The 17019-nt window shown below is 50.9% G+C and overlaps 2 protein-coding genes across 3 annotated transcripts; one reads left to right on the top strand and one right to left on the bottom strand.

Moving 5' to 3' along the window:
* The first annotated feature begins 313 nt into the window (after positions 1–313).
* Positions 314–5590, top strand: LOC125717941 (myosin regulatory light chain 2, skeletal muscle). Its single transcript, XM_048991332.1, has 7 exons — positions 314–453; positions 1324–1419; positions 4279–4354; positions 4550–4654; positions 4771–4849; positions 4981–5029; positions 5268–5590. The coding sequence occupies exons 1-7, from the start codon at positions 451–453 to the stop codon at positions 5367–5369; spliced, it is 510 nt and encodes a 169-aa protein (XP_048847289.1). The 5' UTR covers positions 314–450; the 3' UTR covers positions 5370–5590.
* Positions 5591–6607: 1017 nt separating this feature from the next.
* Positions 6608–16607, bottom strand: LOC125717939 (TBC1 domain family member 10A-like). Of its 2 annotated transcripts, none has more exons than XM_048991331.1 (11): positions 16502–16607; positions 16135–16236; positions 14109–14894; positions 13305–13404; positions 13020–13127; positions 12344–12450; positions 11910–12024; positions 11638–11703; positions 11058–11247; positions 10594–10748; positions 6608–10506 (listed from the first exon to the last, which is right to left on the bottom strand). In XM_048991331.1, the coding sequence occupies exons 3-11, from the start codon at positions 14876–14878 to the stop codon at positions 9640–9642; spliced, it is 2478 nt and encodes an 825-aa protein (XP_048847288.1). In that variant the 5' UTR covers positions 14879–14894; positions 16135–16236; positions 16502–16607; the 3' UTR covers positions 6608–9639. The 2 variants fall into 2 exon arrangements, with proteins under 2 accessions (XP_048847288.1, XP_048847287.1); XM_048991330.1 differs by having other exon boundaries at positions 16389–16550.
* Between the last annotated feature and the right edge of the window lie 412 nt (positions 16608–17019).

Below are 17019 nucleotides of genomic sequence, written 5' to 3' on the forward strand. Positions count from 1 at the left end.
TCTCGGTTATTCTGGTCTGAAGTCTGTTTAGATGCCTAGTGGGCCACCAGTTACATGACAGACATATTCATAAGAGTTCAGAGAATTTATGTCTAGGAACCAGCTGTAGTTGAAGGCATCTACCAATAAGAATAAGTGATTTTTTTAGGGTGTAAAGACATATGAAGGGATATCTGCTGTAGGGCCCAGTAGCCCCTAATATTGGGTATATCCATATTAGTCCACACATGACACTAAAGTGTAGCCTGGACTTCAGTATCATGTTCTACTCATTCCAAGACACATGGATCTATTTCTGAGCAGCTGTGAGGTTTCCCTTCCAAACTTGACGAGCAGCTATAGTTAACCCAGCTGCCGGGAGGTATATAAGCCCCCGGGGAACTGTGCTTTCATGCGGCTTCACATTTTCTTCTCCTTTCGACCGTCCCAACTCCTCACACCGTTCGGGAAATGGTGAGTAACTCCGGCCCGGCCCATCCACATCCATCCTTCTTCCTCCAGTGGGGGGCGCCACAGTGGAGAGTGTGCGGACGTTCAGAAACACACCGTTGTTTCATTTTTATGGATTTAACATTTGAAATATATTTTTATTTTTATTGTCAATTTTTTTTTCTTTTACAATTGTGCTCCTCCGTTCTCAGACATGAGAAAGTACGGGTTTATGTAGCAAGTCAGAATAAGCCAGAAATTTTGCTTAAGGAGAATTAAAATGCATAACAACACGTAGGTGGGGAAAACTCTGCTGTTCAGTTTGACCTGGAAATAATGTACCGTTAATGCGAATGTGTCAGGTGAGCCAAGCTATACATACATATTTAAACTAGATTAAATTCCAGAAATAAATCATAATAAAGGAAAGAATAGACAAAAAAAATTAAATGAATCACCAAAGCAAATTATTTTTTACTCTAATATCGATTCTGATTTCCTTTTGAAACATGCTGTATTACTGAATTCTACCATTTTATGGTCAAAAGATGCACAATACCTTCCGGCTATTATCATGCTTCAAAGGGAAATTAACAGTTCTAGGTGATTTTTTTTTCATTGGAAGTAGCAAACATAGTACTGGCCTCCACTGTGATTTTGGGTTACTTTTCAATATTTTTTCTCAACATTTGATATGTATTAACAGATGCATAATCCCACTGTAAAAATAGCATGACTGGATATATATATAATGTGAATAATACAGGGCACACAATGTATCAGGAAGGACCTTTTCCCAGGGGGGGATCACCACACTAGGAACTGCATGACCACAAAGTCACTCTGTCCTTACCACGCCCACGAGTTGAATGGCATGTCTCACTCAACCCCCAGGCACCCAAGAAGGCCAAGAGGAGGCAGCAAGGAGAGGGTGGGACCTCCAACGTGTTCTCCATGTTTGAGCAAAGCCAAATTCAGGAGTACAAGGAGGTAAGAGTCTCCCACCAGCTCTCTGTGGGTTCTACACGCCCACTCTGATTCACTGGCTTGGAGAGCAAACTTCTGCTAGACTTTGATGTCTAGTAATTAAGCACATAGTTAAAGTACCCTGTCAGGCGGAGAGCTCTGGGAATTTTGATAGGTGGCCAAGTTAATCAGTCATTTAGCACAATGATGGATGGAGTTTCTCCATGACAGCTGCTATCCAGGCATAACAGAAGGTAACCTCATATTCGACACTTTAGAAGGCCCCGCCCCTTTGCCAGGCCCTCTGCTTCCTTCTTGATGACCTCGGGACGGCAGGGAGGCGCAGCTGTCAGACACAGCTGAGGGAGGGAGAGAGAAAGTAACAGTGGAAGGAGGAGGCTAGCAAGTGTGGACAGCAATATCTGCAGGGGAACAAGGACATATAGGGAGGCTCTGTGCGTACCAAGGTTAATCTATTCATACAGGCTGCGGTGACAGTCGCTAGGCAAATGATATAGGGTTGACGCAATAACTAGGAACGTACAGAACAACATGTTGCACCAGATAAGCCGAAATTGCCAGAAAGTGGAAAAGTACGGACAGGGGCGGGGGCTGCTTATAGAAGGGGTATAAGACAAATGATGAACAACAAGGAAGTCGAACTCTGTGGAGGTTACGGTGTGTAGCAGAGTTCCCAGATCGATCTGCTGGAATAAAGGTTATTGGACAATTGCTTCCGGGTGATCTCATCTCATCTACGGACCCGGTGGAGACTGCATACTCCAACAATTTGGGGGCTCGTCCGGGATGAGATAGAGGTCGGCATTTGACAAATACCAGACGAGACCTGAGTGGGCACAGAAGGCTGCAGGTGCGCCACTAACAAAGGGTAAGCAGAGCCTGATATATCAAAATCTGTACATTGGCTATACTAAATAAAGTAGTCCGAAGTGTCCATCAGGGCCGTCAGTAAACTGAGGCGGTGGATGAGGTTGGGTAAAATAATATTAAGGCTGGGTTGGAGTCCCAGGACGGTGGGTTAGAGTCCCACTGTGGTGTCCTTGGTGTGGCAGCCCCACTATTCGGTGACGAGCGAATAGAAACACTGGGTTAGGGTCCCAGTGAGCTGGGTTAGAGTCCCGGGGAATTCAGGACCCCGAATTCTAGTTTGGCTAAAGGAGTAAGGTTCCGCCTCTCTAAAACGGGTTGGAGTCCCGAGGTATAGAGCCCTCAAAGAACTGGGTTGGAGTCCCGAGGTTAAAATCCTCAATGCACCCGGTTGGAGTCTCAAGGTTAAAATCCTCAAATCACCGGCTTGGAGTCCCGAGGTTAAAATCCTCAAAGCACCGGGTTGGAGTCCCGAGGTTAAAATCCTCAAAACACCGGGTTGGAGTCCCGAGACCAGGGGTCTCAAAGCACCAAAAAGTGTAATAGTGTTATTTTGTGTTATCTTGTGTGTGTGTATTAAAAAAAAAAAAATATATCACTTTCTCAACAGAGTATTCAGATAGATGGTATTCATAGCTTGGGTCCTTATTGAGCTAGTATTGGGAAAAATTCATCGCAGAGTCTTAAAGCACTTATGTAAGTCGCTCTGGCTAAGGGCGTCTGCCAAATACTGTAAATGTAAATGTCAAGGACATGCTGTCGTTCCTGGGGCTCACAGGGTACAGCCGCACATACATCCCCGATTACACGGGTCTCACACAGCCACTTCGGGCCCTAGTGAAGGAACATGGGCTGAGACGACTGACTGCCCCCCTTAACTGGGACACTGCGGCAGAAGAGACGTTCATCTCTCTAAAGCAGCGCCTGGCGCAGGCTGCTGACCTTGCTCTGCCAGACTACTACCTCTCCTTCTATCTTGATGTTTCTGAAACAGAGAATGTGACGAACGGCGTGCTGTTTCAGAAAAAAGGGGGGGGGGAAGGTACTGATGTATGTCAGCGTAGGTTTAGACGCAACAGAGAAACGCCACCCAGCATGCACACGGCACGCAGCGGGGGTGGCAAAAATCATTCAGAAGACAGCAGACATAGTGATGGGGCATGCACTCCACATCCTGACGTCACACAGTGTGGTGGCATATGTGAACTCGCAGACAACAGAGCAACAGAGACTCAGCAAAATATTGGAGGCACCTCATTTGACATTTGTACACGAGGGGATAAACATGGCGGATCGATGGGGAACGGGGGAGCCTCACGAACGTGAATATAGAGTACTCAGAGAAGAGAAAGTGAGACCAGATCTTACTCAGACGACAGGACTAAATGAACACAAAGGATATGTTGGTAATGAACAGTCTGGAGAAAAGAAGAGGTGAGTGACGAGTGAAAGGAGGAGACGACTGAGGAAAGACAGAATGGGGAATCGTAATAATTGCAGGAGAGTGATTTCACCCCCGAGACCCGGGGTATGTATATATAGACATATATGTGTTTAATAGAAGGTTAAATGTAACACCTACTCCTTGAATGCCACAGCTGGAATGTCTGACTTGGCACGGGGACCATTTTAAGATGCACAGAGGGAGGTTCCCAGCTGCCTTTTAAGTCCAAGACCCAGAGTCGTCATCTCAGGTTTCAAGTATTAAGGAAAGAACAAGGAGTATGTATGTCCTAGCCGGAGTAGACATGCCCGACAGTACGGCAGCACACGCCCTGCCAGGCAGCTTTTCAGCCCATCTGCTGGATTGAGATGTTTAAGCAATATGGACATAATCTGTAATGCAAAAATTAATTCATATACAGGACTCAGTGCTGTCAGTGACATCAAGGAAGACGACCTATTAAAGCAATTGAAGGCTTCAGGGGAAATTGGCCGTTAGTCACCCTGTCCTTCTCAGACATCCGTGCTCACAAGCCTTCCCTTCTCCTACAGGCTTTCACAATCATTGATCAGAACAGGGACGGCATTATCAGCAAGGACGACTTGAGGGACGTGCTAGCTTCCATGGGTAAGAAGCGTTTTTTTTTTTCACCCCTGAAGTTAATTTCATTTAAGGTGCAGACCTTTGTGAAGATGCCTTGCCAGAAGAACTGAATGGGCAAAGCCTCACCGTCGTCCGGCCCGCAGCAGCGTGGGTGTCTGTCAGCCAAGGTGCCCACTTGCATCTGCAGCACTTTCATTCTTACATTTTTCTGCCACGCAGGTCAGCTGAACACCAAGAACGAGGAGCTGGAAGCCATGATCAAAGAAGCCAGCGGGCCCATCAACTTCACCGTCTTCCTCACCATGTTCGGCGAAAAGCTGAAGGGTGGGTCCTTCCCCCCCCGCTCTCCCCCCCCCCATCTCACCTGCACTTTCACTTCCCCTAATGCAGATGATTCTCACATTCCTGCCTGGCTCAATGTGGCCCCCTCTCCCTCACAGGCGCTGATCCGGAGGACGTCATCGTGAGCGCTTTCAAGGTCCTGGACCCACAGAATACTGGCACCATCAAGAAGGAATTGTGAGTAGCCTAATAGTCCAACCAGAGTATTAGTGAGTGATGTGCCAGTCTTTGCTTATAGGTTGCAAGTCTGTAGATTAACAATGCAGTAGTGCAGACCCCCTGAGCATAATACACGCTGTGTCTTTCAGCCTTGAGGAGCTCCTGACCACTCAGTGCGACAGGTTCTCCGCAGAGGAGGTGAGAATGCGGTCCAGTCCTTTCCCACCTGCTTACTATGTCGATGTGCTAAACCACGAGTTTGTTATTATGTGTAATGCAGTCCACTGACATTCATACTTGCTGAAGACAATAGTGCCAGATAAATTTAAGAAAATATATCGAGTGGAAGGTCTCCGTTGGTATAAACCTATGTAGGTGTCAGACCTGACTTTCCTTACTCTTCGCTGATATGGTGACTCTGACCCCCCCCTGGCAGATGAAGAACCTGTGGGCCGCCTTCCCCCCCGATGTGGCTGGCAACGTGGACTACAAGAACATCTGCTACGTCATCACACACGGCGAAGAGAAGGAGGAGTAGAGAAGGAAGACAAGAAAACTGCATCCTTTGGTTCTCCACCACTCCTCACCTCCGCCACACCCACATTACCTCCCTCTTTTTCACTCTCTCTTTCTCGCCCTCCCTCTCTCACAAAAAGAAAGACTTTACTGAGGCTTTTAGAGAGAGCACAGAAGGTTCTGGGTATCTGGGAGCTACTACGAGGCTCCTGGGAATATTTTCAATAAAATGATGTAATCCCATCCCTCACTCTCTTAGATTCCTCTTCCTCCCTCGCCCACCCCCTTGCGAACACCAGTGTGTGCATTTCCAGCAGTCCTGCAGAAGGCAGTCCGACAGAGCGGTACATGTACCTGCCAGATGGTTCTTTGCAGGCTCTATGGGAGCGCACTAATTGCTTAATGGAAAACAGTAAGTAATTCCAACTGGTGGGAGATTTCGCCGTGTTTCACCAACCCACGGAGAACCTCGTACTGTATGGCACGCAGCCAGGGAACTATGCTGAAGGACATGATCCTATAAAATAGGACATTTCTGGGAAAAGAGAAAGGGGCGTGACAGTGGGGGGGGGGGGGAGGGTGGGGGCTAATGGTGGGAGTGACTTAGCATCCAAAAAGCTGGCGCAAGCATTGTGAGAGCGAGAAAGGGAAAGGAACCGGCATGGAGAGGGAGAGGAAAAGCGGCCGAAAGAGAACATAGACTCTTCGCCCCCTTTACCTCAGCCCCCCCGCCCCCCCCAATGACGGGCCACCTGTGCATCTCAAGTGTAACACATCACAAAACAGCTCCATCCACTGTGAATAAAAAGAAACTCTTTCGTATTGCAGTATCTCTGTGCCTGTTGTTTGGTTGGACTATGCTGGTTGGGGATTTAGATGCACAGCAAATGCACCCCCCTGCAGATGTGGATCTACTGACAGTAGGTCATGACCAAGACCTACTGCATAACACAGAATAACCAAGGTAACTGGAGGACAGTCATACACTGCAGTCTCTTCATAAGTCTGCATGGGATCCTATCTTCGGCGCAGCCAAAGTCGACAGACACAAGAGTCATTAATTCGGTATGTTTGGCCACCAGCAGGAAACAAACACATTTAGGAGCATGGATGGTCACACTGCAAATCTTAAGTGGCATTTTCATATTACACTGACCTGCTCGGTCTGCTGTCCCCACACTGGGAAAACCAGACCGCTGAGAGATGAAGGATGGATGGTTTTTAGTAACTTAAATAAACCTCACAGGCATTCTGTGAACATAAGACTTAATATATTATTTATTATTTGTAACTATCATCATCATCATCAACGGTGTCATCAGCATCATCATTACAATGTAAGTATGTTTCATTCTGATTCATCTCCTGTAGTTAAGGAATGATTTATTATTCACTATTTTCATTTTGAGTAATTACGGTTTACTGAGGACTTTAAAACACACAGGAAATTCACAAATACAAAAAGACCATTAAAATAAAAATAAGTACAACAGTCATTTAAAACAAAACATGGAGTCATTCCAGTTTTACTTCATTTGGTCCCAATGCCTACAGGTATATCTATCTTCCCACCTACAGCCCAGTCCTCCCTCAAACCAAGCGGACAAACTTATTGTTCTTACGCCATTCCGAATGTTTGACCGAGAAGAGTCAGATTTAAAATGATGAGGGGAAGAGACGACAAAGCAGGCAATAATAATAATAATAATAATAATAATAATAATAACGATGCTGATCAAGACTCGGAACAGAAAAACACTTGAGAGCTAGAAAGTTCTGTGTCCAGCACTAGGGAACGAGCTCTTCCTGCGTCATATGACCAAGGGCCAGAAGCTCTTGTCTGCGGGTCGGTACCAGATGGAGCAGGGCGTAGAGGCCACACTGCTCGTCAGAAAGGCGGGAATCCGGGTTTGGTTTCAGATGCATAGTATCATCCGGACCGGTCCGTCAGAACGCGAGGAGTGCAAAAGAATGGGGGGCTTCAGATTCCATAACCGTGGGAGTGACACGGCCGGGGTCTTGACTCCCCCCCTGTCCTCCTGCTTCCCAGGCAAGAGGCCTACCATGGAGGGAAGACGGCCGAGAGGAGAGAGCGGGGGCACCTTGCCGTTAGGTGAGGAGGACCTTTGCATATCACCGTAACAGACTACAGCTAACAGGAGATGATTAAAGTGTCACTGCAATCGGCGATTTACAGTATTTACTGTAAACCCTTGATTTCAGTCAAAATGCAGTGTGACGCAACCGGCGCTGACATTTTCTCAATAAAATAAGATTTAGCCCATTCCTCTGCTGCCTTGCTTGCCTGACATGAAGATGGCTGCTTGTCTCTTTAACTGGGGTATTGCTGGGCGCAAAAGATAGCAAGGTAAAGGAGGAGAGAATACCATAAGTGAGAATAGCAGGTTGTTACACAGCCTAAAGAGGCTTGAGATAATCAGGAGTATATTGAGTTTGGGTGAAGACCCTCCTGGACAGCTTAAAATTCACAACCCCCTATAAGATGTGGCCGTCAAGAGCCTCCCAGCTCATACCACTTACCCCCCACAAGCCTTTCGAAATGCCCTCATGAAATCTACCTTTGGCATTGTGACCTCTACATAAATCAACACTGTTAAATTAAAAACAAAAAAAGACAATTCATTCAATAATGCACTAACACACCATGCTATACATAAACTTCACGGTTTTAATTCTAAATAAATGGGAATTGTTGAAACACTGATCAAAGCTTAATACAGGAAGAACTTGGCTATCAGGGAGATCAGACAGTCTGCTCATTGGCCATGGGGGAGATTAAACAGGCTGCTCATTGGCCATGGAGGAGATTAGACAGTCTGCTCATTGGCCATGGAGGAGATTAGACAGTCCGCTCATTGGCCATGGGGGAGGTTAGACAGTCCGCTCATTAGCCATGGGGGAGATCAGACAGGCTGCTCATTGGAAAGGGGTAGGTCAGCAGGGTTTGAGAAAATATACCCAAGCTGAGATGTGCAGGAGGACCCACAAGTCTCTGATCTGCAGTGAACCAAGCAGGCAACAACTACCCACAAGAACAAGAAAGGCCTTTTTGTGCAAGATTTAAAAGAAAAAAACAAAAAACAAACAAAACAATGTTCCCAAGGCTCAAGCCGCGTCACACAAAAAAAAAGAAAAAAAAATGTATAAAACAGTCCGCGGGACTCTCAGAACCTGCCATTATTCCAGTCATTCCAGTTCTCCATAATAAAATAAAAATATGAAAACCTTTGCCTCATATATCATTCTCTGGTTCACTGAATTAATTTCTACATAAATATAATACAAGTGCTGATATATATACAAAACTAACGCTTCATGGGAGATCTGCCAAATTCAACCTAGATGTGCTTGGGTACCTCCGGCAGTGGGGGGCAGTACAGAGTCAGACCGTCTAGATCGTCTCAGTGCTCCTTCACAGCCCATGGAAGAGGGTTTGAGTGTCAAACACACTGGCGGGTTTGGCTAGAACATAAAGAAAGCCCGGCAGGCTTGGCCTCGCCCGGCCTCCTCTGAACTACAGGGTTCGGGAAGGAGGAGGTGGCATCCAGACTGTTTTTGGCCAGACAATGTGCTCTTCAACTGAGCCAGAGGAGAGGAAGAAAAATGACAATTATTTAAAAAAAGCAAGAGGATGTGACAGAGAAATGGCAGGACTTTTTATAGACACGACAGCCAGTCTCAATTTATCCAGACAGACGTGTGCAACCAGATTATTTTCCTTCCTCTAATGGCACAGTCAAGACGCTCACACGCACATGAGAGAGAGAGAGAGGGAGGGAGAGGGAGAGTGAGGGGGCACGTTCACAGTGTGAGTATAAACACACCAACGCATAAACACACAGAATACAGCCTTCCGTAAATACAGCTTACGAGGCATCCAGTACTGCAGTGGGATCACTGGAAATGTTTTTGGTTCTTTGTCTGGTTGCCTGTCTTATGACCCACGTAAGCACACAGTGGAGAACCGGGCTTGGATATGAAGGTGAACAGAACCATAGTGTCTATTTACAAACACTGGCAGCTCCAGTCAGGTTCAAAGTCTCCGTCAACGGGATAATTAACACAGCCGAATGAAAATGAAGGAGATGAGCCCAAGATGTGATTTCTCAGGATCAACAGTGCAGGAACAGGGAGGCGTCTGACTGGTTAGGGACGGGTACCGGGGGGCTCCTCCTGATGACATCACCCGCTCTTATGCACCTGCACTGTTCAGCTCCTCATTCAGGCTCCTCTTGGCATACCTGCTCTTACATTCCCTCTCCCTCCACCTTCTATTCTTCCTCCTTGCCCCCTCCTTTTTCTTTTTTCTTCCCTCCTTTCTCCTTCTTCTTCTCCTTCTTCTGTCGCTCCTTCTCCTGCCTCTCCTTCTCCTGCCGCTCCTTCTCCTGCCGCTCCTTCTCCTTCTTCTCCTTCACTCTCTGCTTCTCCTCCTCCTTTCCCTTCTTTTTCTCCTCTTTCCCCTTCTTCTTCTTCTTCCCCTCTTCCTCACCGGCACCCCCTGCTGGCACCTCGCTGGAGGCGCCCGGCTTGCCCCCATCCACGACCAATGGGAGCGGGACATTGTTGGCAGCGGGGGATGGGAGGGTGGGGGTGATGTGCTCAGAGACGACCCTGGGGGAGGCCATCAGGGTTTGGGGAGGGGTGGGGCCCTTCTCGGCCACGGCCGGGTCCTCCTCAGCTGTGGGCACCGGCTTCAGACCAGCCGGGAGGGTGGAGCCCGCTAGTGCGCTGACGGTGGCGCCCGGGGAGGACGGTGCCTGTGGTGGCAGCGGCTGGGCCTGGAAGGGGGGGCTCTGGAACGACTTCGGCTGCTCCGGTTCCAGTGCAGCGAAGCCGATAAAGGCGCCTTTCTTGATGGGCGGCCGAAAGGTAGGCTTGGACTTGCGGAAGCCCTGGAGGGAGAGCAGGCTGGATGAGGCGCGCAGGGGCCCTGGCAGGGGGGCGGAGCCGGGCAGGTAGGAGAAGCTGCCCCCGGAGCTGATGGCAGCGGCCCGCATCTTCAGCTCGTGGATGGCGCGGGTGCCATGCAGGCGGCGGCGTGGTTGGTGACTCAGCTCGCCCCGTGATTCACGCCACTTCCGCACCTGAATGCTGCTCTCGCGCTCGATCAGGGCCTCGGACACGGGCATCACGGTCACCTGTGGGCGGGGCGGGGGGGGGTCAGCACTCAGGGGAGGGGGGTGGGCTTGGGGCAAGCAGGTGGAGGTACAGGGGAGTAGACGCACCTCGTGCACCAGCAGGTCCTCGCGCACGCTCTCCGGCGGAATGTTGCGAAGACGGTCCATGGTCTCATACATGCCCTGCACCTCCCGCAGCTTGTCCACCGAGCCCAGCATCTGCTTGAGCAGCACCAGGCCCACGCGGAAAACGATCTTCACACCTGCGTAGAAGATGGGCATCCTGTCAAGCGTGCCGCTCCCGGTCCACAAGGGAAAAAAGCACAATGGGGACATTTCCAGGTTTATTACAGAATGCCATTTCTGGCTGGGGAGTGTCCTCCTCTCGTTCTAAAACAGAACAGATGGTTTACCTTACTAATAGAGGTAGATAAAAGGTTAAAAGAGGAAGAAAGGGCCATAAGCTGGATTAGTGGCTGTTTTGTCACTTTCTGCTTTAGTACAGCGCCCCCCCGTGGCCTGGAGGACTGTACACGATTAAATAACAAAAGGAGGAAGGGCCTTATGCAGACCTTCGCAGAAGAACATGTCCCAGACACGCAGCACGCAGGCCCAAGGGAGGGTCCGGGAGAAGATGCACATGAACCACTCGGTCATGTAGAGGATGGGGTCGATCTTGAACTTCTTCAGGTGGCGGTAGGCCATGGGACAGACACGTCGTAGCAGGGAGAAAAAGATCTCCCCATCCAGCTGGATCGCTTCCTGGAATTGGGAGGGAGGGGGGTGTAGGGTCGGCAGAGAGAGAGGCTCACACAGCGGTATCAGTCAGGATGAACGCACATCTTAGCCGCCTCGTGACGTTAGGCGTCTTCACACAAAGACCCCCAACTTGTTCTGAGAGCTTTCAGGAGATCTGAAATGCTGCATTCTCTGCTGGATGGGAGACACTGGCTTGCTTTGTCCCAGTGATGGGAACGTCCGGTTTTAGGCGCCCCACGAAAACAACGGACAGACTGTTCAGCTGGAGACAAAACGGACATTCAGAGAACCATCGGGACAAAAACAGGGGTCCTGCGTGTTACAGGTGAGTGGGATTAACGTGGCAGGCGTGCATGTGCGTGTGTGTGTGTGAGCGTGCGTGTGTGTACCCACCAAGCCGGCGCTGTAGTACCCGGGAAGGTATTTCTCACAGATCTGTACCAGACACCAGAAGGCTTGCTATGGGAAACAAGAGGGAGCACAGTGGTGAATACAAACACACCTTTTTCTTAGTCATGATTCTACATGTGGCTTCACTGCTGTTACTGCAGTGTTTCACAGCCTAGGCCATGGAGACTCCCATGTGGTCCTCATGTTTGCTCCCTCCCCGCTCTGGGAAACACTGCATTACTGTGAGCTGGAGGGTCATGCCGGATACCCCGTACCTCCGCAGGCATGTGCATGAGCAGCACGGCGGCCACGGGGGCCTGAGCCTGGCAGTAGCCCTCGTCTGGCCGGTACACCGTGTAGGCCTTCAGGATGCGGTACAGGTCCTGCTGGCTGGGGAGCAAAAGTAGGGGCAGTTCAGGAAAGTGGGCACACGCAACGTACACCATCACGCGGGAGAGAGTGGGGCACAGACACGTGCTAACGCGCATCGACATGCACCAATGCAGCAGGGCACCGACGTTCACCGACACGCGGGACACCAACACACGGGGGGCATAGGACACAGATACGTGGGGCGGGGCAGGACAGAACAGACAGGACAGACAGAACAGACAGACAGACAGGACAGACACGAGCAGACGGACACAGTCACAGATGCGTTTGCAGACACAGACAGACAGACACACATAGGGCTTTGCTGATTAATTACCCATGTCCACCTCGAGCAGCAAACATCTCATGAAAGGGGAACTGTCTGTGCAGGTCCTTCTCTATGATATCCAGCCATTTAGGGTCTCCTGGTTCCCTCTCGAGTTCCTGTGAGTCAGAGGAAGAGTGGCGGGGCTGGGGGGTGAGTTACAACACCCTTCACACAGACCTCGGCAGCAGACAAGGGAAAGCAGACGTCTGGCATTCCGTCCCTGACAATGACCCTTAGGAGAGGTGCGGGTGTCATGGGGGGGAACGCTGATCCTGGCCGGGACCAGGGAGATGCTGGGGGATGGGGCTTGGGGAACGCGCATTGGATGGTGGGTGAGCACCGACCCAAGGGGTGGGGGGGGGGGGGGGGGTGGCATGTCAGGATTGACCTACAGTGTGGACAACAGCAGTATGTCAACACGTCAGTCTGAGTCAGTAACGGACAAGCACAAAGAAAGGAACACAGGGGTGGGGATTTGGAGGGGGGGGGGCTGTGTAACATGATGGTGAGGTAGACGACCCAGATTAGGGGATGGAGATAAGAAGATTATGGCTGCTAGCATCTGCTGCAAATCTATCTAGCAGGGGCTACGGGATGGTGCAGCTACTGCACTCCTAGCCCAATGGCAGATGCAGACGACCAAAGGCATGGCCAGTGTTGGGGGGGACTGTCATAGGAGGCGTACCTCAAACTTCCCAGAGTTGGTCTCCAGCAGCTCCTGGCTGTTGGACAGCAGCTGCCAGGCCCTGGCTCTGAGCGACGAGGGAACCCCCTTCCGACAGCGCAACTTCACCTGGACAGGGGGTGCGGGCCATGGGGAGTGTAGGAGCATCAGAGAGAGAGAGACGCACAGAGAGAGAGAGAAAGACAGGGAAAGATACATCACAAGGAGAGAAAGTGGCAGGACACAGACTGTCTAATGGCAGATGTGGGACCGCAGCCGTCACACGGGACACGCGGGAGGAGGTACCTTCTGAAAACGTCGCGAGACCCACTTGTCCCAGTTGGCAAACATCTCTAACCATTTCATCTCCCTCTGCCTGGCCACGTCCACACTGACCTCCTTCTCACTGACACCGGGGGGAGAGAGAAAGTTACGCACGGCTAGGTGCCAATACAGCATTAACATGTAGCATGTAGGAGGAGGACTGCGGAGCTACGGCTAACTGCAGTCCTGCTGAAAGTTCAGACAGGCGGGGGGGTGAGTCACTCATCACCCTCAGCACCCCGTGACTCACAGGGAAGGGGGCTGTGGGAGGAGCAAAGGGGCACGTAGAAGGAAAGTGAGGGAAGGAGAGAGACGGGAAGTCCCAGTGGCCGGTACGGACGGGAGCGAGACCGCTGTGCCACACCGGCCCCAGGAATTGGGGTTTTCACAACGGACTGGGCTACTTTAGAATGAGGGTTATGGGTTTTGTTTTAAACCAGGATGATCAAAATATTGTAATCACACCGAGTGAGGACCTCGTCCACCGGTTGGGAGTGAGCAGCGTTAGGGTGGATTTAGGAAGCGCAGCTAGACCCAGAATCTGTATCTGCAGAGAATCGTGGGAATCAGGGACCCCCCCCGTGCCACATTTTGGGCAGCTGATTTCATGCTGTATCATGCAGTTTTTTGTTAGTACCCAGCAGTGTAGTCACTGTGGGACACGAGTCCCATTTGCTGATGGAGTCATGGCATTAAGTAAGGCGCAAACAGGAGGGCTGGCAGCTAAGGAAGGAGAGCACATGACGACCAGGTGCAATACATTGGCGGGGGCATGGGGGGGCTCACCCGGTCTCGGTGTACTGATTTCCGCCCAGGAAGCCGTACTTGTCGGTGCGGCGCAGCACCGAACCGTTGACCTCCGAGTCAGAGCCCAGGGAGCTGGTGTCGTCCCCAATGCCTGACAGTGACTCCATGGTGCCCGACATCAGGCTGGCCGACTCCAAGTAGCTGAGGGAGTCGGGGGCGGGCTGGCGGAGAGGGGTGGTTGGGAAGAAGGCGGGCTGAGGCTCCTGGACGATGGGGATGGGGGAGCAATGGGAGGTGCTCTGGGACTGGGTCTGGGGGGGCAGCTGCCTTGGGGAGGTGTTCCCCAGCGGGGGAGTGTGCTCAGCAGGGACTGCAACCGCAGGAAGATGGGGGTCGCTGCTGGCGGTGGGGGTGGAGCTCAGGGGCTGAGCGGCTGCCAGGGTGACATCACTGCTGGAACTGACGCTAGGGGCGGGGTCACGATCAGAGGGCTGCGTCTCTGAGCCCAAGGACCGCACGTCGCAGGAGTGCACCTCCGTGCCCGCTCCCACCCCCCTGGATGACCGTGGGGGGGGCTTGGGAGGAGCTGGGGGGGGACCTTTACCATCCCGGGCAGGCTCTTTTGCCCCTCTCCATGTGGTGCTTTTCACTGCAGGGTCCCCATAGAGGGCAGATTTGGGGGTTTGCGGGGTAAGGTCCTTTGGGCTCACGGGGTGAGGATGAGGGTCAGTGCTGTTCGGCAGGGGCTGGGGGATGTGGGAGTCACCCAGGCCAGGAGGGGATGGAGTAAGGGCTGAAATCTCAGCCATGACCTCTTCTAACTGCCTGGGGGGACAGAGTGTCTTTAATACAAGAGCAGACAATGATATGTAGACAAAGACTAAAGACTAGGATTCCTTCAAAGACTAACTGATGTGCATCTTTATCCAAAAAGTTGCATCCTCACCTACAGGTACTGTTGGATTGAACAGTGCTGGCTTGCCTGCCCGCACCCTGGAGGACATGGGCCGATTTTTAATCCTAATCAAGCCCTGCTTCATATGTTAAATATTTGCACATTAAAATATAGCAACAGTTGTGCAAGCACAAGGCTTAATAAAAATAAAAAGCCGACACAACGCACACCTGTTGTCATTCACAGTTATGATATTAAGAAAAAAGTAAGTGCGAGTCATGCAGCCACGCGGGATGATCAGTCAAATGAGAAGCGATAAACTTCAATTTAACGTGAGCAATGTCTGTCCACACACCTTCTCCATAGTATAAGCAACACTTTACTAGTCTTCACATCGTGTGTTTTTGAGTAAACTTCCGCAATCTTAAGATCCCTGCGCCACGACTCGTCTTTCTGGAGCTCCTCCTCCCGTTTTAAATCCTTCAAACGATGAAGATTACTCACGCATGCAAAAATGTATTAATACAGTTTCCATCCATGGTAATAGCTCGGCGTGCTGCGTACTTCCCTACATTATAAATAGAGACCGTGGTCAAGCCGGCCCTGAACACTGAGGAAGTAGCTTTAAAAGCGATCTGCTGCTCCACCCACCCTCCACCCGCCGTGTAATCAGACTGTGGAGGAGTAGCGTGCGATCATATCAACACCGCAGGTAAAGTGAATCAGCCGGAGGTCCCAGCCAGGCCCGTGCATTTAAGCCGCTTAACACGTTCGACTGGCCCCTGGACTCCAGTGCAGTCCGTTTGTCTCACATCCACCTGGCACAGGCTCATGCTGCTGATGTAGGGTGCTGGAGATGCCCATCCCCGCCCCAGCGACCCACCGTGTACATCCCATCACTAGCATCAGACATCCCACTCCGGCGCAGAACAAGCAGAGCCCAAGAGAGTGGTCTTCCTCATACCGCTGGGTCACCGCCGTCATGGCGCCATCATCGAGCCCGGGTAGCTGGACTGTTAACTAACCAACGCCCGTTTCGCATCCAGTCTTACGACCTTAAGCTCAGTTTCGCACTGCAGTCGGGCGGGCTTCATCCGCGAGCCCCATTCGAACCGCTAGGCCTCCTCCATCCTCGGCCTCTCCTAACGGTCCCCTCGGGGTTGTACTTACCCACGGCCGTGGTGTCCAGGGCTCTGCGTCCAACGGGGCGTCCAACTGGGCGCCCAAAAGGGCCCACCCCCCCCTCCACGGATCCGGTAGCGTTTACCCCTCCTGCGGGCCGGGCGAAACACACCCGATGACCGGAGAGCAGAGGTGAAATTATGATGAAAGGGATGAGACGAGAACGACGGGACTCTCCCCTAAACCGCTCAGCTTTAGCGATTTCCACAAAGCATCGATGCTGCTAATAAGTCCATATTTACTATTCAGGAAATCCGACGGATCCTGTTCATTCGTCTGCTCGGGCTTCGTCCGGCCGTCCTCGGATCACTCTGTTTCTCTCGCTTAACTGCAGCTGACACATTCATACACTCACCATCCGCACTTCCTACCGCGGATCTGACAGCGACGTGCGCGCTCACGGGGCACGCGAAGGGACGCGCGGGCGTGCTCGCTCAAGGGGGCTTGCAGGCAGGCGTGGCTGTGCGCCTCCGGTCGGCCATGCGCAGCTTCTAGGTCAATAATGTGTAGTTAATTAAGATCAGTTACATTTACTAATTTTTAAATTGCACTATCCTATCTTGTTTTGCACTGCTATATGTGTTATCTCCCCATGCATCAGTCCCTTACCCTGAATTTCACCGTGTTCCTCCGACCACATGAACGGTTAATATTTTTTAAAGTAAAATAAGTCAGTACGCGGAATTGCCTCATTTCCAGATGATGTGAGCTAATTGGTGCGCATGTTGGCGTCTGATAGCTGCAAGTGAGCCAGGGCGAGGTTTTGCACAGCGTTACTGAGTGAAAAAAAAATCAATCTGCAGTTGATAGGGACGAAAACCCCCAGATGAAATGTCTAAAAATAATGATAATATTATTATAAACATAAAATAC

Source organism: Brienomyrus brachyistius, chromosome 22 (assembly GCF_023856365.1).
Source record: "Brienomyrus brachyistius isolate T26 chromosome 22, BBRACH_0.4, whole genome shotgun sequence".
Lineage (NCBI taxonomy): Eukaryota > Metazoa > Chordata > Actinopteri > Osteoglossiformes > Mormyridae > Brienomyrus > Brienomyrus brachyistius.